We start from the raw sequence: 27,807 nt of genomic DNA on the forward strand, positions 1-27,807 counted from the left end.
AGAGGACAGTATCGAAGAATATCATGGGGTAAAGTATAAGAAGACCAGAAAAGTGGGAGGGGGCTAGATTATGAAGGGTTTTGAATGTCAAACATAGCATTGTGTATTTGTTCCCAGGGGCAATGAATAGAGCTGTGTTCTAGGAAAATTACTTTTCTGACTGAATGGAGGAGGGTTTGGAGTGAGAAGAGTCTGGAAGCAGTCAGATGCTCCAGCAGACTAGCCATAATACAGACAAGAAATAATCAGGGCTTGTATTAGAGTGGTGGCCATGCCCTTGGAGAGAAGGGGACATATGTAAGAGAAATTGCAAAGGTGAAATCAAGAAGCATTGGCAAAATCTTGGATGTGGCACAAGGGCAGGGTAAGATATAGTGAGGAATCCAGGATGTCTCTTCTGAGAGACTGAGAGGTAATGTTGCCCTCTGCAATAAATAGGAAATAGGAAGTGAAGAGGGTATAGAAAGAAAAATGATGAGTTTTGTTTTGAACATATAGATGTGAAGATGCCTGGATATCCAACTCAAGATGTCAGAAGACAGTTGGAGATATAAGAACGGAGATGAGTAAAGTTTGGGACATAATAGGTACGTCTGAGAAATATCCACAAAATGATAATAATTAAATTCAGAGAAAGTGAGATCACCAAGTGAAGTAGTACAGAGGGAGAAAGGAAGAGGGCCCAGGAAAGAACCCTGAGAACATCTACAATTAGAGGGTATGATCAGGAAGAGGGTTCAGCAGCAGAGACAAGATAGTGGAATAGAAGCGGCCACCCAGCTGAACTCTTCCAACATTCCCCTTAAATCAATTTTGGAGCAGGAGAGTCAGCAAATGGTCAAAGTGAGACATTTTTTTTCCAGTCTAAGACAACTGAGGAGGTCAACAGAAGAGGTCTGTCATACCAGGGTAGAAGTCAATCTAAAATGATCCAGCAGTACCAGCCATAAGTCTTGGAGGAGGAGGATGTAACATCTGTGGCAGAGAAGAAGGGGATGAGAGATATGTGTGGATGACGGAGCTGATAAGAGGGAGGATGGGTTAAGGGAGGCAGTGGTCAGAAGCAAAACAGATTTTTGAGGAAGAATAAGATAAAAAGAGATAAGGATAAACAAAAGAAAACAGAATGGAAGAAAGTACAAAGTAATCATAACTACATGTGAATAGGATGTGTTCACCCACAAAAGAGAAGCAAATATAATGGATTCAAAACCAGAATCCAACAACAGATTGTTTATGAGTCACATTTGAAACAGAAAGACATACATAGAATTAAAATAAAGGGTTGAAGGAGAATCTAACAGGATTCAGATAAAGTTAAAAAATCAGCACCAGACAAAGCAAAAGCAAAAATAGGCCTAATTAAAAGAGCAAATTAGGGAAACTACATTTTGTTAAAAATGCATAGACAGTGAAGTGATATAAAAAATTTAAAGGCAAATATCTGATAAAAATCCTCTTTCTCATATATACAGTGGAGTGAGTCAAATTTATAAAAAATAAAGTCATTCTCAAAAGATATGAACAAGTAGTTTTCAGAAGAAATCAGAACTATCTATAGTCTTAAAAATATTCTAAATCACTATTTATTAGAAAAATGTAAATTAAAACAACTCTGAGGTACTACTTCATATCTCTCAGAAATGACAAATGCTGGATGGAGGAACAGAAAATAGGCAGGCTAATAAATACTTGGTAGAGTTGTGAACTAGTCTAATAATTCTGAAGAACAATCTGAAATGATGCCCAAAGTGCTATAAAACTGTTCATACCCTTTGACTCTGCAATACTACTTCTAGGTCTCTACCCCAAAGAGATAAAAAAAAAAAGAACTCTATGAAAAAAATATTTATAGCAGTTCTATTTGTGATTGCAAAGTACTGTAAACTGAGGAGATAATAATCCCTTGGGGAATGGCTGGCTGAACAAGCAACAAACAAACTCACTGAAGAAGAAAGGGGAGTGACCTGGGGGGTCTACTGAAAACAACTATGAGCATTTTTATTTGGATGTTTTAAATACACACACACACACACACACACACACACACACACACACACACACACACACATATATTCACTGTTAGATAGCATGGACCTCAAAGGTAGAGAGAGTATTGAGTGAAAGAAAAGGGGGAGAACCTTGATTCAATGACAGGAAGCAAGGAGTATTCCCACTTTCCCACCTCAACCAGTAAGTGGAGGAGAATGAGTGAAGGTGTAGCCTCCAGTACTGGAAAGAGTGGCTAGGGAGCCTGTGTCATCATAAGGAAGTCAGGTTTCAGTAAGATTTAGTGGCTAGAAGTGGAAGAGGAAAATATTTAAGATGAAGGGAAGTTTGTGGCCATGGTACAGGATTTCAGGTTTTCACTGTGCTACATAGTCAGGTTGAAACTTTGGGGTGAGAAGGGAATGGGAATGAGGAATCTGGTAGTAGGGAATATGGAATGGGTTTGAATGATAATCTTTTATAGGAGTTCAGAGTCACATTAAGTCCAAATATTTCTTGTTCCCCTCTTCTACTTCCAGACCCTCCTTAATACACCTTTGGTATGCAACCTCTCTACCTTTAAGGTTCATGCTATAGAAATTTATCAGCCAAAACATATCCTTGTCTCTATTGTCTATAGAGACACCCACTCCTCCTACAGAACATTTTCCTTCCTTCCTCAATAAATTTAGTATCTGATTCACAATCTTTCTATCTTTCTATCCCCCCCCCCCCTCTCTCTCTCTCTCTCTGTGTGTGTGTGTGTGTGTGTCTCTATCTCTCTGTCTCTCTCTCTCTGCCTCATACTAGAGGACTTCAATATACATACATACATAATAAATACATACTGACAATCCCTCAAATATGCTAATATCCAAATTTGTCAGTCTATTTGCACAACCTACTTCTTCACTCCTTAGTGTGGCATGATTCACAAGGGTTCCATTTTCATGAATTCTAAAATTCCTTTATCTGACCCTAGCCTTTTATCATTCCAACTTTCTTGATATCTTATAGATTCTAGTCCTATTTATTCTCTTCACTCCATTCTCTCCACCCCTTATCACTTCATCTTCACAATTACATTTTCTTTGAAGAAACTCAACTTTTTAGTCTTTCACTATCAGTTCCTTCCCCTTGTCCTATTGTTGCTACTTGGCCAAATTCTGGCTTAACCTCAGCAACACCCCCTCCTTCAGTACTTACTATTTGTGTGCTGTTGAATAGATCTAGAGGAAATACCAAAACCATGTTAATTGGGTTTACTAAAATTTTGTTATTTAATCTCAACTGGGTCCTCAATGAAACAAGGTTAACATTCTATTTCTTCTTAATTAATTAACTATTCCACTCTCCCCGGTTGCAGTTCCAAACTTTCTCATTTCTCCTCAAACTTCTGACAGCACAGCCTTTCTCCTCATCCACTCAGCAATTTGCTTCATGCTTTACTGAAAAAAAAAAAACCCGAGATATACCTTTTGGACACAGTCAATCTGATCATTTATTTTGCTTATCTATTATTATTTATTACAAGACATTTGCTTTTCTTTTTTATATCAGTTGGAGTAGGAGAGCAAGGAGTTGAGGAAGGACAAGGGAGCTAGGTATAAATAAAGTTGACCAAAAAAAAGGAAAGAAAATGAAAAGAAATTAGATGAAACTTATTTTTGAAATTCACAAAAGAGAACACAAGAAGTCCTGGAAGAATCACAGAAACTAGGACAGCTTTGAAAGTAAAATGTCAAATTTATTATAGACTTAAAAGCAAGCTGTACATAATAGAATCACAGTTTTATGCATATTCTTCTGTTATACCTTATATTTTATTTTGTTGAGATTTGTTCAGAATTTTTTTTCTAAAAAAACAACATTGGCACAAATGTAAAGGTTAAAAAATCTAAGTATATAACTCACTTCATGATATAAGAAGATGATGAAATGCTTCTGGTTATCAGATTTGGCTTCAGAGACATTATTCTATGTGTTGTTTGGCTTGCCAGTTAAAGATAAAACAACTACAGCTAATACCTAGAACTTCTCAAACACAATCCCATAATAAAGCAAAACATCCTTTATGCACAATGACTTTGAAAATGCTCTTCTCACCATAATTCAAGTTAATTTTACATAAGTAAAAATATCATATTCCTTTAAGGAATCATCACCAATTAGCTAGATTTAAATTTAGTTCATAACTTCCCTTTGACCCGTTTCTTTTTCACTGGCATCACTATTCACTATTTTCCAAGTTTCATAAATGAAACAGATGAACAAGCTGGATTGTCTTTAAGAAATTATGAAATCTTTTAATGACCTGAAATGTTTCCATGAAACAAAAAACTATTTTTTTTGTTACAATAGTCTGAGAACCGAAGCCAACTAGCTGTTAAGAGTCAATTGTTAAATTTTCAATGTGAGAATTTACACCTCAGAAATTGGCAGACTACAAATTGGGCTTAACTTATTGTTTTGCTGGTTGTCAGATTTAAGAAATTGATAGAGAAATGTTAATAATAGAAAGTAAACTTTAAACTGTGTCACACCTTTTGGAAGATCTCACTATTCCAAAAAAACTGGTGGGAAAACTGGAAAACAATATGACAGAAACTAGGCACAGACCAACTCATGCCTCATGCCATATACTTCATGCCATATGCCACAGTAAAGTATAATTCAGAAATAAAAAACAAACAAATTAGAAAAGCATAAAATACTTTACTTGTCAGATCTATGGATAAGGAAAGCATTTATGACTAAACAAGAAATATAGCATATTAAATTAAAAGGGGGTTGCAAAAATAAACCCAATGCAATCAAGATTAGAAGGAAACAAGGGGAGGGAAAATGTACAAATGTCTCTGTTAAAGGATTCATGTCTCAAATATATTAAGAACTGAGTCAAATTTATAAGACTACAAAACTGTCGAATTGACAAATGGTTAAAGGATATGAACAGGTAGTTCTCAGATAAAGAAATTAAAACTATCTTTAGTCATGTGAAAAAATGCTCCAAAGCACTATTAATTAGAGAAGTGCAAATTAAAACAACTCCGAGGAACCAGCTCACCCTATTAGACTGACTAGTATGACAAAAAGGAAAAAATAAATGTTGGAGGGGAATTGGAAAAATTGGGACACCAACACATTGTTGGTGGGCTGTGAATTAATAAAATCATTCTGGTGATTAATTTGGAACCATTCCCAAAGACCATAAAACTATGTATACCTTTTGACCCAGTATCTTCAATAGTAGGTCTATATCCTAAAGAGATAAAAAAAAAATAAGTGTAGAAGTACTTCTACAAAGATCTATAGGAGTTCTTTTTTGTGGTGGCAAAGAACTGGAAACTAAAGGGATATCCATCAACTGAGAAATGGATGAACAAATTGTGGAATATGATTTTAATGGAATGATATCATGCTATAAGAAATGACTAACAAGATGATCATTTTTTTAAAAACCTGTAAAGACTTCTATGAAGTGATACAAAGTGAAGTGAGCAGAATCAGGAAAACATTATACAATATAACAGCAATAAAGATGATCAACTGTGTTGTTACAAGGGAATCACTTTAAAAGACTGATATATATTAATTTAAGGTCGCCAAGGAATCAGCTATGTAATTCCTAAATGAAAAACTCAAGTCAGCCGTCAGCCTTTTTTTGGAGTTTAATTACAATAGGAGCAAGAAAGGAATTAGAGATATATATAGAGAGAGAAAGGGGAGAGAAGGGAATAGGGCTTAAATACCCCTTCTGTTTAGGCTGGGCCAAAAGGCCCAAGCCCTTAGATAGCTGGGGCAAAGAAAAGAGATCAGTCCCTTTCACTCACGTGTCCAAAATGGAGAAACAGTCTCAGAGGCCCCCACCTTCAGCTTCCTTCAGAGCAAGCTTCCTCAGAGCCCAGGAACCACACCGACCAAAAACTCAATCCTCCCCCTCCGAGTCTCCAGACCCTCCTATCTTTAAGGACACCATCCAAGTTGCCTCCCCTCAGTCCTCACATCTACCAATCACTCTTCATCAATTTCCCTGTCAATGGAGGCTCTTGCTTAACCCAGGACCGCCCAGAGGTTTCTGGCTTTTGCACATGTCTGTTGAAGGTCATATTTTTCAAATGATTAAATCTTTACTCCTTTGTTCCAGCCCTTTCTAAATCCTGTTAACTTGAGTATGGTAGAGATTGGAATAATTAAATTTTGATCTAGGCTGCAGCCCTTACTCAATCTTATTAGGACTGAATAGGGTGGAGATTTATTCCAAGTATCTCCATTGTATCAATTCTAAAATCAATCAAGACTCAAAGAAATTCCTGTTCTATGCTTAAGCATAGGTCAAAGTCCTTTCCATTGTTCAGCAAAAGGTTTTCTGTCCTAAAGTAATCTTAAGAAGGGAAGAGAAGGAACCTCCCATGCCAATGGAGTTCCCATTCCAATAGACTATCAGTAAGAAATTTTCCAAGTATGAAATATCCCAATGATGAAATTTTCAACAATTATAAGTCTAAGGAAATTTGAGGTTTACAGTGTATGACTTATTATCAGCAATGCAAGAATCCAAGACAACCCCAAAAAACTCATGATGAAAAATATCCATTGTCAGAGAAGGAACTAATAAGAGTGTGAATGTAGATTGTAGCGTACCATTCATTTTATTTCCTCCATGAATTTTTCTCCAGTATAAGAGATATAGTTCTTTCTTCAAAACATGTATATATAGTAGTCTCTCGGTGATCGAGAATGACTATTGTCTTTGTGCAGTTTCATCTACGGTGTACCCTCATGTGGCTTTGGAGTCCAAAGGCTGAGGTGCAGAGTTTGTGGCACATGGGGCATGGGACGCCAGTTGTTACGGGAGGTGCAGTTGTGTCCTGGTGTCGGCGTTCACGCGCAGCGGCAAGACGTCGACGTCGCTCATCTTCAAAGGTGGTGGCGGCATGGTGAATGTGGGTTCGCCAGCTGCTTCTGTCAGAGGCAGCGAGTTCTAGTTGCTTTGGTGTAATGCCAGCCCACTTCAAGTTGGACTTTAGCTGATCCTTGAATCTTTTCTTTTGTTGGCCTTGTTTCCTGAGTCCAGCTGACAGTTCACCATAGAATACCTGTCTTGGTATTCGCTGTGGGTCCATGCGGATGACGTGTCCAGACCATCATAGCTGGGTTTTGAGGACAATTACTTTGATGCTAGTGGAGTTGGCTCTGTCGAGGACTTCCTGATTGGTGATTCGGTCCTGCCATCGGATCCTCATGATTGACCGGAGGGAGCTTTGGTGGAATTGCTCCAGCTGTTTCATATGCTTCCGGTACAGCGTCCATGTCTCACAACCATACAGGAGCGAGCTAAGGACCACTGCGTTATACACTTTGAGCTTCGTCGCAGTGCTTACACCTCTGTGTTGAAGGACTTTGCAGTGCAGCCACCCAAGTGCCTGGCTGGCCTTTTGGATCCTGGCATTAATCTCGTGATCTAGGGACCCGTTGTTGGCGATGGTGCTGCCCAGGTACTTGAAAGTGTTGACGTTAGAAAGCTGCGTGCCGTTGATTGTAATGCACGGCTGGTTCATTGGCCTCCCTGGTGCAGGTTGGAACAAAACCTCTGTTTTGCTGAGGCTGATAGTCAGGCCAAACAGTTTTGTTGCCGTGGAGAACCTGTCCACAATGGTTTGGAGATGATTTTCTTGGTGGGCCATGAGAGTACAGTCATCTGCAAAGAGAGCTTCCAGGATGAGTCTCTCTGTTGTCTTTGTTTTTGCAGTCAGGCGGCGAAGGTCAAATAGTGAGCCATCCAGTTGGTATTTGATGTAGACGCCCAGGTCTAGATCCATCACAGCATGTCGTAATACTTGGGTGAAAAATAGGTTGAATAGTACTGGAGCAAGGACACAGCCTTGTTTCACGCCATTGGAGATGTTGAAGCGATCGGAAGTCTCTCCACCAGATAGGCCTTCCCCTGTCATGTAGACATGAAAGAGCTGGATCAGTTTGACAAATTTTGCTGGGCAACCGAGCTTGCTAAGGATCACCCACAATGCGTCCCTGTTCACTGTGTCGAACGCCTTTGTCAGGTCTATGAAGACAATGTAGAGACTCAGGGTCTGCTCAAGGCATTTTTCCTGCATTTGCCTCACCATGAAGACCATATCGATGGTGCTGCGATCTAGTCGGAAGCCACATTGTGATTCAGGCAGGTTCTGCTCTGAAACAGATGACAGGAATCTGTTAAGTATAACATGGGCGAGGATCTTTCCGGCAGTGGAGAGTAGTGAGATGCCTCTGTAGTTGTCACAGGCTGCTTGTGAGCCTTTGTTCTTGTATAGGGCTATGATGGAGGCATCTCTGAGTTCTGGGGGCATGTCTTCCTCTTCCCATATGCTGGTCAGCACTATTTGGAATGCCTGGAGCGCCTTTCCATTTAAGGCCTTGTACACCTCAGTTGGGATCCCGTCTTTACCGGGTGCCTTGCCTGCACTCATTTGTTTAATGGCTTTTTGGATTTCCTCTATTGAAGGAGGGACGTCAAGTTGTTCAATGGAGTGGTTTTGGGGGATCTGGTCAAGGGCGCTTTGGTCGACTGAAGAGGGTCGGTTGAGAAACTGACTGAAGTGTTCTTTCCACCTGTTGCTGATGCCTTTTTTATCTTTTATGAGAGTGTCACCATCAGAGGATAGCAAGGGAGTGGTGGTGGGTTTTAATGGTCCATAGACATTCTTGAGGGCACTGAAAAATTGTTTGTAGTTTTTCATATCAGCAAACCGCTGGATTTCTTCTGCCTTTTTTTCCCCACCATCAGTCTTGCATCTTCCTGATCTCACACTGCACAGTGGCTTGGAGAGACTTGAATCTGTCCTTTTTAGGAGCAGAGTTTGGGTTATTTTGTCACTCCATACAGGCTTTGTTCTTCTTGCTCAATAGGTCTTCAATAGCAGTGTTGTTCTTGTCGAACCAGTCCTGGTGGTTGCGTTGTTTTGGGCCTAGGACTGCCTTTGATGTTTCCTTCACTGTGTCTCTGTACTGGTTCCATTTCTCGGTTGAGCTTCCAGTGAGTGGTCCCTTGGCAGACAGCTTGTTGTCCAGGCAGGACTGGAATGTTTGCAAATAAGATGGATCTCTAAGACGACTCACATTGTAAAATGCGCGAACTGTCTGGGCATGTTTTGGATGGCGAGGCGCAATGTGCATTTGAAGAGTCACTCTAACCAATCGGTGGTCTGTCCAGCATTCAGCTCCTCTCATGGCTCTGGTGATCTGTATGTCCTGGATGTCTCGCTGGCGTACAATGATATAGTCAATGAGATGCCACTGTTTTGATCGTGGGTGCATCCATGTTGTTTTATATTTGTTCGCCATTCTGAACACAGTGTTCGTGATGGTGAGTTCGAACTCTGAGCATTTGCTGAGTAGCAGTAGGCCGTTGTTGTTCATTTTGCCCACGCCGTGTTTGCCGAGCACTCCTTTCCATCTTTCATGGTCCTGGCCAATGCGGGCGTTGAAGTCTCCCAGTACTATCAGCTTGTCATTTGTGGGCACTGAGTGCAGAATGGCACTCAGGTCAGAGTAGAACTGCTCGATCGTCTCCTCTGTGCTGGTCAGTGTTGGGGCATATGCGCTGATGATTGTGGCATACCGGTCTTTGCTGAGAGGCAAACGGATCTTCATGAGCCTCTAGCTGATGCCCACAGGAAAGTCTGGCAGCTGTTTGAGCAAATTGGTCTTGATAGCCAGGCCAACACCATGGATTTTGCCTTCATTTGAGGCTCTATCTTTCCAGAAGAAGGTGTATCCAGTGGTGGGTTCGCTGAGTGATCCCTCTTCTGGTAAGCGTGTTTCGCTTAGGGCTGCGATGTCGATGTTATATCGCGCCAATTCTTTACCAATTAGAGCTGCTCTTCTCTCAGGTCTTGGGGTATTCTCTCTATCAAGTAATGTCCTGATGTTCCATGCTCCTAGTTGGAGTTTCTTTGTATTTTTTCTTTGATTTCGACCGCTTAAAGGGGATGGCCTGCCAGCCGTGGTGTGCTGACCTGGTGTTTGTAGGGCAGGCAATGTTTGGGACACCTTTTCTAGTCCCCTCCCTTGATTAGGGTGAGCAGTGCTGTCCTAGAAAGGGCTGCTCAGTCGCCCAGGATGCTGCCGAATGTCCCTGCTGCCCACAGGGCCGAGCAACCACTGGTCCGTGGGCTGCGTATGTGCAGGATCGTGACTACAACTGCCAGTGGTCACTGCCACCTGTTACGTCATCACTCCCCCAACGCCGCAGGTCTTGAAGAGGGTGGACGGGATTAGGAAAGATGAGTGTGCACAAAGATATTTGTGCGTGAAAGAGATTTAAGTGGAAAAGCCAATGAACAGAGACAGTCCCACTCTCTCGGCGTTGGAAGCCTGGGTCCAGTGGCACGAAAAAATTGTTACGTCTGGAGACTTCCTCAGCTGCATTGGATGGCCGTGTTGTCCTTTGTGCTCCAACACGCCCTGAGCATTCCACAGTGCTTCGCTGCGTCGCCCTCTCAGCCGTTGAACCTTCTTATTGGTTTCTTTCGTCTGTTCAGCGAAGCAGTCTTCACATGCTGGGTGAGCAAAGCCCTGGTTCACCAGGGGTTGACGACCCGATGGCTACCCTCACAAGGTTTAGCCGGCCTGTTGAAGCCGTTGCCCGGGGTGTGGCCGCTGCCACATGCTAGCAGCTACTGGGAGCCACAAGTGAGAGCTGGGTGTCAGGTGGGGGTCAGAGGCTGGAAAGCTGCCCTAGGAGGGCACGACAGGCCCTCCATACCAGAGATACTACCCCTCCCTGAGCACCCCATACACCCCTCACCCCATACACCCCTCAAAACATGATGAATACAGAAATATATATCATATGAATACATATAAAAACTATATCATATTACCTGTCATCTTGGGGAGAGGGGAGGGATAGAATATAGATGACAAAAGTCAGAAAATGATTATTAAAATTGTCTTACTGGGGTAAATTACCTTAGCAGTCTAGTGTTTGATAAATTCAAAGACCCAGCTTTTGAGATAAGAATTCACTATTTAACAAAAACAGCTCAGAAAATTGGAAAACAATATGGCAGAAACTAGATATAAACCAGTATCTCATACCCTATTCCAAGATAAAATCAAAATTGTTATATGATTCAGATATAAGGAGTGATACCCTAATTAATTTAGGATAACATAGAATACTTTATCTGGAAGATCTATGGAGAAGGGAAGAATTTATGAACAAACAAGAGATAGAGAGCATTACTAGGTACAAAATGAATAATTGAATAATTTTGATTATATTAAATTTAAAAGATTTTGTACTAACAAAACCAATTTAACCAAGATTAGGAGGGAAACAACAAACTAGGGAAAATTTTTTTATGAAAAAACTTCTCTGATAAAGATCCAATTTCTCAAATCTGTAGAGAATTTAAGTCAGATTTATTATGAATACAAGTCATTCCCAATTGACAAATGGTCAAAGGATATGCACAAGCAATTTTCAGATGAAGAAATAAAAATTATCAATAAGCATATGAAAAAATTGTTCTAAATCACTGTAAATTAAAACCCAGGAACTCCCATCTCTAGATCAAAACACTGAGTCATCCCACTGCCCCCAAGAACTAAATTTTTAAAACAAAGAATGGAAATTAGCTTAGCAACCTGTGTGTATGACATTGGGTAAATCTGCAATAGGAAACATATTATTTTATGCCTTATTTTTTTTTCAGGAAATTTGTGGAGAAAGGCATAAGGAATTTAAAGTAACATTTTTAGAATGCAAACTTATTAAAAAATGGTAGGCACTATTATCAGAGAAGAGGTAAGGGAAGGGAATAAATATTTATATAATACCTACTATATACCAAGTACTCTGCTAAGTGTTTTACAAATATCTCATTTGACCAGTGTGTAATTAGACTTTTCTTCCCAGGGACTCTCTCTCCCAGCATCCTGTTTATATATCTACGTTATGTAACTAACATAGGGAAGATATAAGTTTTGTGTAGCTCCACCCTCTCTCTCTGCTCCTGGGAACATGGCTCTGGTGGTTGGGTGAGTTCCAGACAAGAGAATTTTATTCACATGGCTTTACTCAGGCTTTTACTTTTGTTCTTGTTTTTCTTCTACTTCAAGTGATTACTAATGAATCTATAATACTTGGAGTTATTGGATATTAATTTAAATTTTACATGAGGTAGACATAAAAATGGGTCTTCAATAATTAGATATCATCATGTCATGGGAAATGAAAAAATCATTAAGAATTCAGAGAAAGTCGGGAAGATACATGTGCAATGGAGCAGAAGGGGAAAAGCAGAGATAAAGAAATAATACATACACTCTGATGGAATATTGCCATACTTTAAGAAATGATGAGCAGGGCTGATTTTAGAGAAACACAGAAAGATCTGCATGAAATAAGGAAGAGTGAAATGAATAGAATCAAGAAAACACTATATACAGTCACAGCAATATTATCTGAAGAGTAGCTGTAACAAATAATTTATGAAGCTATTCTAAGTAATATGAATATTCAAATCAACTTCAAAGTACCTATAAAGCAAGATACTATCCCCCTCCATAGAAAGAACTGAAATGTTGAAGTATGTATTATACATTTTCACACACACATATGTGTGTATATATATATGTACATATGCATATGTATATATAAATACATATATATGTCAAATGTAGCAGGAGGAAGAGAGCTCAGAGTTTAAAATGTAATAAAAAAATAAAAGAAAAAAAAAGAAACAATACACCCATGATGGCTACCACAATGTAAATAGTAAATAAGGATCATACACGAAGAGACAACAAAACTCAAGTCAAGGGTGACAGATTCTATCATATTAGCAAAGTTAAGCCATATATCTTTCCTTTGTTAACCATCAAAACAAACTATTGATGCAAAGAGTGACAAGTTCTATCAGTTGCAATAATATTCTGGGGAATATATATGGACCTGAAGGAGACCTCAAAGGCTATTTAATGCCTCCATTTTGTAAATGAAAAAACAGATGCTCAGAAAGAGGGGAAGTCACTTTCCCAAGTCATAGAAGTAGAAAGCTTTGGGGAGAGAACTTGAGCTTCTGCCCTTGTAAGTACAGACATCCTTCTGCTATACCATATTGCCTGAGTTGTTTAGCAGTCTTTTGGGTTATACCTCTTGTGACAAGATAAAGGTATAGTTAAACTTAAAAATAATTTTAAAAAAGACAACCACAACACACAGTCTTTTCATGTTAACAATAAAAGAACAATGACAATTACACAAAGTCTTCTGCTATTATCATTATGGTTTATACCTGCTTCACCAAACACAGAAACTATGCCTTCCATGACATTCTTGTAAACAGAAGGGTTATGGAGAATAAACATAATTGTCCAACACGCCACCTTAAAAAAAGAAAAAAATAAGTTAAAATTTAAATTGCATAAATTAATATGAGGCATGGGAATTGCTATTATTATTTTAACCATTTTATAACTGAGAAAACTGAGGCAGAGGTTAAGTGACTTGCTCAGGGTCACACAGTGATTAGGGATTAAATTTGAATTCAAGATTTCCTGACTTCAGTTCCAGCCCCTCTATAGATTCATTGTACCAACACCTACATCTTCTAACACAGGATATAACTGAAGTACTTAAATGGCTTCCATAAGCCACAGAAGAAATTCATATAGTGTCAGAAAGGAAAGAATATGATATTTAGGGTCACAGAGCATAGATTCAAATTCTAGGTTCTTCTACTTACTCCCTGTATGATCTTGGGCAATACACTTGCAACCTCTACATCACTTCTGTAAAGTGAAAAAGTTGGACTTGATTGTGTTGAAGGTCTGTTTCATCTTTAAATCTTAGGAGCTGTGATCAGTATCCTGAGTATGGCCATGATTTACACATTCGGAAATAGACAATCATAAGACCTAGTTGTAGAACACATATTCAGGGCAGGGGGTGGGGTGGGGTGGGGAAACTAACTTATTTTCAAGGCTTAAAAGCAATATGTATACACAATTGGCAAACCAAATATATTTTAGATACCATAAACACATTTTAACATAATTCCCTAGAAACTATACTGATTTTTAAGACCTGAAAACTGAATTTCCTAATATTTCTCCAAAAATATGACTATGAGATCTGGATATGTTTGCAATTGGAAAAATAACTTCTCCCTTGATAAAATATTTTTATCTTATATTAATATACTGTTATAGTCATAGTATTTAGATATAATAACTCACATTTACTCAGTACTTATTGGTTTCCTGATGCGAGAGACATGGTATGATTTTTGTCTCCATTTCACAGATGAAGAAACTGAGAGTTAGAAGAATTAAGAACATATCTGAATGTAGCTAGGCTAATCATCAGACAAGAGAAATATGGTCTGTCCCTGGACCCAGACACAAAGTCTTTCCGGCTCAGCAGGACCCGACAGAACACGTGTTCTCCTGGCACAGCCTTCAAGAACCAGGGTCATTCCCATACCAGGTTGAGGCATGGAGGTTTGGAGGCTCAGGGGCTGTATTAATATAATCAAAGTATCTAGAATGAGAAAGTTGGCTTGGCACAGCAGATAGAAAGCAGTCAGGGAGATTCTGACTTTAAGTCTTGAACACAAAATGGCTACATCTTGGACAAGTCACTTTACCTTTCAAGGTTGGCTTTTTAAGACCACCAATTTCAGAACAGTCATCAAGAGCATTCTTTGTACCAATGAAATTACAAACCTGGACCATGCCCTTCCCCACCTTCCCCACCTCTATCCCCCCCCCCAAAAAAAAACCCAACAACAGAATAAGGAAGATTATCATCTCGCAGAACTTAACCTTGATCATAAGATATTTGAAGTAAATTCAAAAGTATAATGTTTTAGGAAGGTCATGGACAAGCAGAATCATATACAGAAGAAGCTGATGAGTAGATACTTCAGTTATCTCCAATTCTTTGTGATCCCATATGGGGTTTACTTGACAAAGATAATGAAATGGTTTTGTCATATCTTCTAGCTCATCTTATGGATGAAGAAACTGAGACAAACAGGGTTAAATAACTTGCCCAGGGTCCTACAACCAACAAAGCTCAGTTTTAACTCAGGTCTTCCTGACTCTAGGCTCAGTGCTCTATCTATTGGCTACCTAGCTGCCCAAACTAAATTGGGCCATCAAGATTTGATTAAAACAAGTGGGGTGCTTAGTTTGCAGAAAAGAAGACTTGGGGGTATAGGATTACAGGAAAGAGGTATTTTACTTGTTTTGCTTGGCCACAGAGAGCAGAACTGTGATTACTGGATAAAAAAACAAGGGGTCACATTTTGATCTGTCCAAAAGTCTCTCAACGCTTTGAAGGTCTTTAAGTAGAGACTGAATGATCACTTGTCAGCAATGATGTCAAAATCCCTGTTCAAGTGTGAGTTGAACTAGATGTCTTCTAAGGTTTCTTCTGACTTACTGAGAGCCATGATTCTGAGTTTATGTTACACCTACAACTCTCTCTAAGTGTCCGAGGGCAAGGGTCAGAATTCTAACTGTAAGGCCAGTGTTCCCTTTGATACATGTCAAGAAACCAAACACAAAGATCTCCTGAAAATTTTACTACCTATAAAAACTCCCAACAAAACAGAGCATTTTGTTTTTATCTTTTACATTCCTTAAGAAAGAAAGAATGAAATGGCAATTTAGGAGGGCAGGAGTGATCTTCATTTCCAAGAGAAATCATTCTGGAAAAAGCTGACATGAAGTTACCAGTGAATTGCTCTTTTCCTTTTCCTTTATGGGGCTGAAATATCCAGTTTTAATTGAGCTCAGTACTCCCCTCTGTGGTCAAAAGAGGAAGAATTGCTTTTATTACTGCTATTATTTTAAAGAGACACTAAAGAGTTCTGCATTTATTACATCTGAGTATTTTTCCCCATTCTTTTTCTTTAGAATTCTAAGATGGGATAATGGTTGACATTTTGTACAAAGTAACCAGGGGAAAACAGACAATTTTATGGATAATTAAGGCAATCAATAAACATATAATCAAGGTTTTCTTTGGCATTCTTTTTATAGATTAGAAAAGAATGAAAAATTATACAGTTGTAAGAGATCACCAAGTATATTTCATAAATGTGTAAACTAATATCTATGGAGGCTAAAAGACTTGAAGCAGTATGTTGGCATACAGAATTGAATGTTAAACTTGGAAACAGGAATATTTAAGTTCAAATCCTGTCTCAGGTGACTTCTGGCTAACTCAGCATCTGTCTCAGTTTTCTCATCTGTAAAATGAGAATGATAACAGTATTTACAACAGTGTGTACCTCACAAAAGTATCTACCTACTCTTTTGAATTGTGAAATCTAAATGATAGTTCCTCAACAAAATGATTTACTTTGAGGTTTTTTAAAGAGTTACCCAAATAGAGGGAAGAAAACCATACTAGTAGCATGCTGCCACAGAAGTCCTCCTCCAATGACTCATCATGAGCTGAAGAATTCTGGGGTCTCAAGAAAGTTTTGAAAAGCTGTGAAAAACTAGAAAGACTTAAAAGTATATCCCTTGCCAAGAGACTTAGTACAAAGAGTCAAGATCTCTTTGGCCAAGGCAATATATGAAGAGAATAAAAATGCAAAATGGCCCTCCATCTTGCCCAAATTAGCTTTTTTTTTTTTTTTTTGCAGTAAATATGACACATAGAAAGGGAAAAGGGGAAAGAAGTACTAAGAATCTTTTTTTTTAATCTATAAATGTTAAGTGTTGAAATCAGGAAGACATTTCCCTGAGTTCAAATTTGGCCTCAGACACTTAATAGCCAACAAAGGATTCTACAATCTTTTGATTGCATAAGTAATTTCAAACTAGCATTTGGGAAGTACTAGGGTAGGACCTTGTTTTATCCAAACAACACATACAAATTCAGGTATATACAGCTAACAACAGAAAAAACAAAGGTAGAAAAGTATATAAAATAAACAATTTTTAATTACATGTTAAATTTGTGCCATTTTCCCAAGCCAAGCCAAGTTTCAGAGCAATTCACTCAATCATGTTCATTTTCCCTCTGAGAAGCATTAGTGTGAGTCATTACATTGTTTTGCCCCACACCTTAACTCCCACATTAGTCTCTGTCCAGCATCCTCATTTGTAACAAGTCATTGTCTGCCTCAGAGCAGAGTTTCTCTTTGTTTCATTAATGTTATTTAGTTATTAATAGTGGCCTCAAAGCACAAGAGTAGTGATACTGGTAGTTCAGATAAGCCTAATCAAGTTGCAAAATGCCTAGTTATGTCCATATAAGAAATACTTATTAAATAAATACTTATTTAAAATTTATTAAAGTGCAATTTTTAATTTATGAAAAAGGGTTTGGAACACATTGGTCACATACTGCAAAGTCCTACTGTATTTACAATACTCTTGTTTCCTCTCCTCTACCAGCCCCTACTCCCATGCCCTTCTTTCTCTTTCCTTATAGTTTATTAATACTCATGCAATCAAAAAACTGTTTTATTTTCAGAGTCTTTGCCAGAATAACCAAAAATGTTGATAAGAAGAAAAGTAAAGTAATATAATGGCAAAAAGGGAAGGCAAAGTAGGCAGAAGGAAAACATTGTTCTTACTTTGACAACAAATGTTCATTCACTCATTCAACAAATGATTATTCTCTCTCCCTTTATATTTATATATATATATATATATATATACTTACAGTAGCGAGATTAGATAAAGAAGCCCAAAGCATTAATAAAGCATAATTGGGAGCCTTATGTTCACTTGTTCCTTGCCTCAAGGCATTTGTAATCAGCTGCATTATTGTCTGTTCAAAATAAATAGATAAAAATTTCAGATATCAGAGACTATTATGAGCCAAAAAACTAATTGTACATGTTTTCCTTAGCATTCAAAAGACATGACAAAGCAAATTTTTTAAACTATAACTCTGCAAGTTTGGCACATCTTGCCTTGTATTATACTTACTGGTAAATCTCTCTTTCCTACCACATAGGTATTACAACTTACATTTCATTGTTCTTAACACAATGATTTGCACATAAGAGGTATTTAATAAATGTTTATTACATTGCATTGAAAATCCAAAAATAATCCCATATTTCAATTCAATTTAATATTTAACAAAGACTTGTGAAACACTTACCAGGGAATCATCATCTGAAGGTTTGTACTTCTCTAGATCAGGAATGCTTTTTTCAAACAGAGTTAGAAACCACTTTTTGGATTTTGACCAGTTTCTATGGGCAATAACATAAAATTCATTTGAAAAGCACTTTTGATAGCACTGTGATCTCAGAGCACAAAATAGAGTGCTATATTGCTGGGCAAGTTATTTCCATGAGTTCCCTTTTCAGATCAAGCTAGAATTTCATGAACTTTCAACAACATTGACAAAAAGAAAAGGAAAGGGTGAAGAGGGATGATATTATCTTAGTTTGTCTTGTAAACTAACACTTGGACCCTTGTAAGACAAACTGATGAAGAAAAAAAGGTTCTTACAAAGTATGCTGCCTAATTCCACTCATTAACTTCATGGAGAGTCTACATTATATTCCAAAGGGACCACTGAAACTTGGTGAGATGAAACCTATGACTAGACCATGGATATGGATGGATGGGTACATCTTTTTTCAAAAGAAACAGGACAAGTAAAAAGGTAGTTATGTTAATGAAGCATATGCATATGAGACAATTCAGGGACAAGAGTAAAGAAGCAAAATGAAGGATATTTTAGTGAACAAAGGAGGAAAAAACACTATTGTTTTTGTCAATGAAGCATACATCTGAGACCACCAGGATAGAAAGAGAAAACAGATGAGGATTATGGTAAATAGCATAGAAACACAAGCTTGAGACAGAGACTCATGCCTCATGTGACAGTCATGGGAAATTTCAATTATCTAGGCATCTGCTGGAGCTCTTAGTCAAAAGCAGAATAGTTAAAATAGTTAACAACTTGCTTTAAGGAAAATTTCATCTTTCAAAAGGTAGATGCATCAACAAAGGAAAATTCCATTTTAGAACTGATTATTACTACCAGGGAAGAATTGGTGACAAGGGTGGAAATGATGGGAACTCTATGAAAATTGACCATTGTGTCCTGGAGTTTATGATAGAGAAGGAAAATAACAGTCCATAAGGTGAATACTTCCTAGATTTTGGGAAAGCAGATTCCAAAGGGTTCAGAGAAGTTAGCTAGGGTCTCATGGATCAGAATGCTTCAGGGAAAAGCAATCCGGAATAGATAAGAGATGCTCAAGAATAAAATTTTGAAAGCACAAAAAGGAAATAATTCTAATGAGAAGGAAAAATAAGAATTTGTCTGAACAGTCTCAAGAAAGTACACAGGGAACTTGCCAACCAATTTAAATTTTAAAAAGAAATGTACAGGAGATGGAAACAAAGGGATGATGAGGAATCTTATAAATAAGAAGATGAGCAAATGGAAAAACATTAACTGCTCATGGATAGGACAAGCCAATATAATAAAAATGACCATCCTACCCAAACTTATTTATCTATTTAGTGCCATACCCATTGAACTACCAAAATACTTCTTCACTGATTTAGAAAAAACCATAACAAAGTTCATTTGGAAGAACAAAAGATCAAGGATATCCAGGGAAATAATGAAAAAAAACACATATGATGGGGGCCTGACCTTAAACTATATTACAAAGCAGAAGTCATCAAAACAATTTGGTACTGGCTAAGAAACAGAAAGGAAGTTCAGTGGAATAGACTGGGGGAAAGCGACCTCAGCAAGACAGTATACGATAAACCCAAAGATCCCAGCTTTTGGGACAAAAATCCACTATTCGACAAAAACTGCTGGGAAAATTGGAAGACAGTGTGGGAGAGACTAGGAATAGATCAACACCTCACACCCTACACCAAGATAAATTCAAAATGGGTGAGTGACTTAAACATAAAGAAGGAAACCATAAGTAAATTGGGTAAACACAGAATAGTATACATGTCAGACCTTTGGGAGGGGAAAGGCTTTAAAACCAAGCAAGACATAGAAAGAATCACAAAATGTAAAATAAATAATTTTGACTACATCAAACTAAAAAGCTTTTTGTACAAACAAAACCAATGTAACTAAAATCAGAAGGGAAACAACAAATTGGGAAAAAATCTTCATAGAAACCTCTGACAAAGGCTTAATTACTCATATTTATAAAGAGCTAAATCAATTGTACAAAAAATCAAGCCATTCTCCAATTGATAAATGGGCAAGGGACATGGATAGGCAGTTCTCAGATAAATAAATCAAAACTATTAACAAGCACATGAAGAAGTGTTCTAAATCTCTTATAATCAGAGAGATGCAAATTAAAACAACTCTGAGGTATCACCTCACACCAAGCAGATTGGCTAACATAACAGCAAAGGAAAGTAATGAATGCTGGAAGGGATGTGGCAAAGTAGGGACATTAATTCATTGCTGGTGGAGTTGTGAACTGATCCAACCATTCTGGAGGGCAATTTGGAACTATGCCCAAAGGGCGACAAAAGAATATCTACCCTTTGATCCAGCCATAGCACTGCTGGGTCTGTACCCCAAAGAGATAATGGACACAAAGACTTGTACAAAAATATTCATAGCTGCGCTCTTTGTGGTGGCCCAAAACTGGAAAACGAGGGGATGCCCATCAGTTGGGGAATGGCTGAGCAAATTGTGGTATGTGTTGGTGATGGAATACTATTGTGCTAAAAGGAATAATAAAGTGGAGGAATTCCATGGAGACTGGAACAACCTCCAGGAAGTGATGCAGAATGAGAGGAGTAGAACCAGGAGAACATTGTACACAGAGACTAATACACTGTGGTATAATCGAACGTAATGGACTTCTCCATTAATGACGGTGTAATGTCCCTGAACAATTTGCAGGGATCCAGGAGAAAAAAACACTATTCATAAGCAAAGGACAAACTATGGGAGTAGAAACACCGAGGAAAAGCAACTGCCTGAATACAGAGGTTGAGGGGACATGACAGAGGAGAGACTCTAAATGAACACTCTAATGCAAATATTATCAACAAAGCAATGGGTTCAAATCAAGAAAACATCTAATGCCCAGTGGATTTACGTGTCGGCTATGGGGGGTGGGGAGGAGGAAAAGAAAATGATCTATGTCTTTAACGAATAATGCTTGGAAATGATCAAATAAAATATATTAAAAAATAAATAAATAAATAAATAACAAGATGAGTAGTCTTGTAAAAATAGTGTCAGGAATTCTAATATTCAGAAGAAACAGAGGCTGGAGAAGGAACCTAAGACCAGTCAAAAGGGGACAGAGGTTTCTTACCTATGTGGGGAAGGAGGATACAAGAGAAGATATCCATTTGCTCTAGGTGGATAGAATTATAATAACTTAAAACAGAGATGAAAGGGAGTTCATCCATTTTACTTTCTTTTTTTTGTTTCTTCTGCAAAGAAATGAATTGTGTACTGAAAATGGGAGACCAAAAAAAAGGATGTAGAGGAAATTTACATATGAGATGAGTAAGGAGAAGGTAAGGAGAAAATTAGCTGATTCTGATTCTCTAGCCTAGATAAAGAACACCTTTAAATCCTGAAAGAACTGGAAATAGGATTGGTGGGTCCCTGGTCTGAAAGATCATGAGAAACACAAGAGTTTCTGTGAGACTAGAGAAAAGAAAAGTTTGCTTCATTTTTTTTTTCTAAAAGGGAAGATAAATAAGTCTATAAACTGTAAGTCAATTAACTTTTATTTTCATTCCTGGGGCAATGCTAGGTTAAACCATTAAAGAAGTGGTTGGTAGACATCCAGAAAGGTACCTAGTGATTACAAAGTACCAAAATGCTTTTATCAAGATCAACTCTTATTTACTTTTTTTCTTAACAGAATCACTAAGTTGAAGGGAATGCTGTAGATGTAGCCTACACAGATTTTATTGATGCTTTAGCTAAAACAGCTTTTATTATTCTCATGGAAAGATGTGGATTCGATGATAATACAATCAGATGGATTCAGACCTGATGGGACATAGTCTCAAAGGAAGGTGTTGTTAACTGTGCTACATCAATGTGGAAAGAGGTTTCTAATAAGAGTACCCTGGGTATGTGTGGTGGGCCTTGAACTGTTTAACACTTTTACAAATCTCTAGATTCAATAATATATAGTATGTTCATCAAATTTATAGATGACTCAAAGAAGAGCCAATAGGATAACATACCACAGGACAGAATCAGGATCTAAAGGGATTTTGTCATGTTAGAGAAGTTGTGTTAAACTCAAGCAGAAACAGGTCCCTGGGGCCACATAGTGACTTGGAAAACCAAAAAATAAACTATTTATATATTATTATATTTTTATTTATTTTGTTAGCATTTCTCAATTATATTGTAGCCTAGTTCAAACTACATTCAGGAGTTTTGAGGACCACATGTGGTGCTCTGGCTGTGAATGTGCTAAGTATAATTAGATAAACTTAAGTAGAAATAAATATAGTTTTGCTTTTGAGAGCAAAAGTCAATCAGCATCATAAGTATAAGACAGGGAGACACGGATAGATAGTTGTTCTCAAAAAAGATTGGAATATTTTAGTGAACTACAGGCTCAATATGAGTCAGAAGAAAAAAAGCTAATACAAACTTGTACTGCATTGAGAGCAAAGTTAAAGAGGCTATAAACAGATGTAGTGAAAATCACTCTTTCCTGATACCTACTGGGCCAAGCACAGGTACTGCACCCAACACTCTCCTACTTCTTTTTTTGTCTGATAAGATGGGTTTTCAAGAAATAAATTTACCAGAAGTTCTCCCAACTCACAGAGTAAGCTCTTTGGATAACCTTCCTTTACTCAGGACTGTCCAAAGAGTAAGTCTGTTGATCCAACTATCTTTTCCAAAGTTCCTTTGGAAAATTCCTTTTACCATAATCCTCTGTAAAAATTCCACTGACTTAAAGAAATCCAACCCACTCAACTCTCTCCAATTCATCTATCAATACATTTTTTTCAATTAACCCTATTTCTTACTTAACTCTTAGTTAACTAATGAATATTCTGCTAAATAACTACTTTTTGGTTATGGCCTATTGGAGACAACTTTTATATATGGGTTGAAATTAGTGACCAATGAAGTCCTGTCTAGCTTTCAAATTTTGTGATCCTTTGAAAGAGCTCCAAATAATTTAGCAAGTCTAAATTACCCTCTGTAAATTCAATTCACTACTACTGGTTCTATTTTTTTTTCAATCCAAACAAAACTAGTTTAATTCCTACTCTACCTGGCAGCCCTTCAAATTATTGAAGAGAGAGCTATTATGTTCCAACTGAGTTTTCTTCTCTTCAGGGTAAACATATTCAGTTTCTTCAACCATTCTTCCTATGACTTAGATTCAAGATTCTTTATTATTCTGGCTTCCCCACTATGAACATTCTTCAGCTTGAAAGTCTCCTTGAATTATGGGACTAGAAAAAATACAATACTCTAGACAAGACTTCATGAGGTGAAAAGTAGAAGGAACGAGAATCAATGAATGGACTTTGCCAAGAGGGCAATTTAGACTTGATGTCAGGAAAAACTTCCTAAAAATTTGAGTTCCCTCTCCTTAGAGGTCTTCAAGCAGATATTGGATGACCACACATCAGATATGGAATATTAGGAACATCTCTTTTTGTATAGGAGTTGAAATTAATGATGGGTGAGATTTTTTTTGAATTTTCAAATTTGGTGATTCTCTGAAATGTTTTAGAAAACTATGTAAGAACAAGTGCCATTACACAAGAATTAACTATTGCTAAATTTAGGTGAATGGAAGCAAACATTATAAATCAATGAAAAAGAAAACAAATGTTTGGTTTCTTTATCAGGAGATAAACAGGGGAAGCGGAGGAAAGTTGATAGTCCTGGATTCAGACAATGCCAAAATATTAGTATTAAATTATTTTCTATTTTATCCATTTTACTTTGTCAAAAATTAATCATTAGCCTAATCCAACTGTGAGACATAGTTTGTAAACCCCATAAATCATTTTATTTCCCAAAAAGAATTAGATTAAGGAAAGCAATGGCTAGCCCTCATTGTTTCAATGGCTGGTCTTTATAATGAAGACATAATGGAATTCTTATCTCTAAAACTGATAATTAACTGCAAATGAAGTAGAAAAAGGGAACAAAATATTGCCAGCCCATTTCCTTTCTTACCTCACCGAGATTAAAAAAAATAAGTTATCTCTTCTATGCATCCAAAGTTAAAAATCATAAAGAAACATCCTTGCTCTCCATAGATATTGCCTGCAAAATTACATGGCCTCTGAGTTTTTCTTCACAGCACTCATCCTTTTGGCATGAGCAAATGAATAGAATTATGTCCATGAATGAATTAAATAAAATGACTTTGTACCTTATGAAACATTCTGGCATCTGACTCGCAAATTGAAGACCTTCATCAAAATTCTGAAAATGCTCATGGAACTCTACAATTTTCTTGTGGGTTATTGGATATAAGCCTTTGCCAAAAACAAAATTCACTGTTACTGGATACAGGCTGTTCCTAAAAGAAAAAACAAATCAATCACAGTATCATAGTTCATGGTTGTAGAGTTGAAAGTAACCTCTGAGGACAACTAACAAAATAGTCAATAAAAAAGTACCTCGTTATTTATTTAACAAGCAACTATTCCTTGGACCCTTGTCCAGGGTCACCTAGCTCTATGTGCTAGGCATTAAGGTAGAGTGAAGATGCAAAGACAAAAATGAAATGGCCCCTGCTCTCAAAGGGTTTATATTCTATCAGGGAACAGAATGCCATTCTAGGCCCCCAACTCACCCTTTTATCAAGTAATGTATGCTATAATAACTTCATGTTTTATATAAATAATAATAAACCTAAGACAAATTGTAGTAAAGGAGAAAATCACACTCAAGTTGCTTCAACATTTTGTCACTCAAGTAAAAGGGTTTGAATGTTAGCTGATAATTTTGTATTTCTATCACAGAGGATCATAAATATAAAGCTAGAAGAGACCTCATTCACTAATTTTAAGTTGTGTCTGAATCTTCATGATCCTATTTGGAGTTCTCTTGGCAGATGATAGACTAGTTTGCTTTTTCCTTCTCCAGCTCATTTTATAGATGAGGAAACTGAGGCAAAGAGAATTAAGTGACTTGTCCAGGGTCACCTAGCTAGCAAGTGTCTGAGGCCAAATCTGATCTCAGGAAGATGAGTCAGGATGAGAATTCCTGATACCAGATCTGGCACTCTACTACTGTACCATCTAAGTGCCCCAGAAAAAAAAAAAACTTAGAGATTACTGTATCCAGCTTCTTTTAGTAGAAAAAACCCGAGGGCAGACAGATTATGTAAATAATCTATAGTCACACAGAAACTAAATGACAGGGTGAGGGATTTGAACCTGAGTCTTCTGACTCTAAACCCAGAACTCATACTACTGCCCTATGCTGCTTTCCCTATCCTGATTTCTGCTCCACAATCCTTATTATTGGTTTTCCATCTAAAGCTCTTCCTTCTATTCAAGCTACACAATGTCACACTTATAGCAGATGATTTAGACTCTTACTTAAGCCAAGCTGATAGGAGTTCCCTAAACTCTTCTCCTCAGTCTTTAAAACTCAGCTATCCATCTGTTCTCTCCTCTCTGGCTGTGCTGAAGGAGAAAGTATACTAAGCTTTCCTTGCTAAGGATAATCTCTTCTACCCACATGCCTGAGGTAATGGGGACTTGAAGTAAGGTAAAGGCAGAAGGAGAAAGTAGAAAGCAAATGCAAAAGGAATTATCAAGAGAAAACAAAATACTGAAAGGACTTTGTGAGGAAGAATCGCAGAGGCAATTGGCTTCTAACCATTTATCCCAACAGACATTGTTTTTTAAAAATCTTGAAATACCACCCTTAGCTTTTGTGATAACTTCATTCATTTCCAATAACATTTTGTGAAGCTTATTAATTAACATGACTTTCCTTAAGGAACCTCTTACCTTTATTTTTTTTTCAAATGCCTTCATATCTTATTTTAGGTTATTTCAACTGGTTTGCATTGTTAAGCATAATTTCAAAACCTAGAAATCTCCCATTTATATCCCTTAATCCTATGACTTTCAAAATGTGGTCAAGTCTACCTAGAGGACAAGTTTAATTGCTATGATGGTTACTTGGATTTCCCAATGCCCATCGTAATAGAGTCTAAAATTATATAGTATATAGAATGCTTTGGAAAATAGTACTATTCAATAAACTTAAAAATACCTCAACCAATTCCCTTAATGACCAGATTATAAGAAAGACTTTTGACTTCTTTACCTGATAATTCAGTGAATGTTTGACTTGCTGAGTCCTATAAATAAGCCCAATCCTACAGATGTTCACAAATTCAATGACAAAGCTGTCTTTTTCAAATAAAATTCAAGGCAAACAAATTCAGTGTGGGATAATTCAATTTCTTGAAGGCTCTAAAAATAGCACACAGTTGAGGGGCTAAATTAATGGCTATTTTAGAGTTATGGGTACACCACTTCACTATATGGGCAGGGTAATCCAGCTATGAATATGAGGAGTGTTTTCTTGATTCCTGGGAAGTTGGTAGTTAGAACCAATCTTATGCTAATACCTATAAATTCTGTTCAAGAGGATAGAAGAGTTCAATGGGAGTAGACCAAAGGAATATATTAGGAGTTGAAGCTATGGATGTAAGATTCCATAACCTAATATGAACTCTGAGTTCAGTGAATGATAAGAACCATATCATTGCCAGATACAAAGAATGACAAAGGTACAATTCTTTTCAGTGAGAGGAAACCACTAGCTGAGAAAAAGCAGAGTGAAATATACCTAGGATGATTTAGTGGGGAAAGCATTACATTTAAAGTCATATAATCTGAGTTCATATCTTGATTCTGATAAGCATTCTATGTAACTCTGGGCAACTCACTTTCCATCACTGATTTTGAACTTTTGACTGTTGTAACACCTTTTACATATCTAGACATAGTAGTTCTACATCTTTATTAATAATGTATACAAAGAAATGTTTGCTATTTAGCATTTTTATTATAACTTTAAGTACCAAACTTCCACAGTTATAAGTAAATTGATATTGTTCGCTAGAATACACATACACACACATATACATACAGCAGCTATATTAAGTGGAAGCCTTTTTTCTTACCATTTTAAACTTTGTGAAACTTTTTCTCTTCCCCCTTCATCAACCTACCACTCTCATCTACAACTATACCACCATTCACATGAAGAATATAAATTGTGATTTTTTTTTGTTTTCTGCATTCTTACATAATTTTACTATTTTGCCTTATGTAACTTAAATGTCAGGAAAATCACTGTTTCCAAAATTGTGATAATGTTCAGCTAAGTACAAATGAAGTAGGTTGTTTTGTTTGTTTGTTTTTTGATAACATTCTAGTTCTTAAAAAGGACATATTTCCACATACTAAGCAGAGCTTTTCATAAAGCATAAGTCCGCATCCCACTCTCCTCTCACCATGCCATTCAACTGATGATTGCCATAGAATCCTTAGAAATTAGAAAAACAGAAACATTGCTAATGTGTACCAGAGAAAAGAGCTTTTTAGTATATAAAAGGAAATATTTGAACCACCTTGGATAGGGAGATTTTTTTTTATTAATTTTTTTAAATGACAAGAATTTTCTTTGAAAAATAATCTTGTGACAAATATATGTAGTTAAGTAAAAAAATTCTCAAACTGACCAAGTCCAAAAATTACATGTTTTTGGCCAATACAGCAATTTGTTTTGCTTGATTACATATATTTCTAAGGGAGTTTGTTTTTCTTATT

The 27,807-nt window shown here is 37.2% G+C and overlaps 1 protein-coding gene across 2 annotated transcripts in view; it reads right to left on the reverse strand.

Moving 5' to 3' along the window:
- Positions 1–27,807, reverse strand: part of LOC100014394 (24-hydroxycholesterol 7-alpha-hydroxylase) — a 97,192-nt gene that overhangs the window by 53,679 nt on the left and 15,706 nt on the right. For both annotated transcript variants that reach the window (XM_007484020.3, XM_007484021.2), the window contains 4 exons: positions 24,378–24,527; positions 18,137–18,230; positions 17,690–17,797; positions 13,296–13,386 (listed from right to left, as the gene is read on the reverse strand). In XM_007484020.3, the coding sequence (XP_007484082.2) occupies positions 13,296–13,386; positions 17,690–17,797; positions 18,137–18,230; positions 24,378–24,527 (443 nt within the window). The remainder of the gene's footprint in view (positions 1–13,295; positions 13,387–17,689; positions 17,798–18,136; positions 18,231–24,377; positions 24,528–27,807) is intronic.

The sequence above is a fragment of the Monodelphis domestica genome, chromosome 2 (assembly GCF_027887165.1).
Source record: "Monodelphis domestica isolate mMonDom1 chromosome 2, mMonDom1.pri, whole genome shotgun sequence".
NCBI lineage: Eukaryota > Metazoa > Chordata > Mammalia > Didelphimorphia > Didelphidae > Monodelphis > Monodelphis domestica.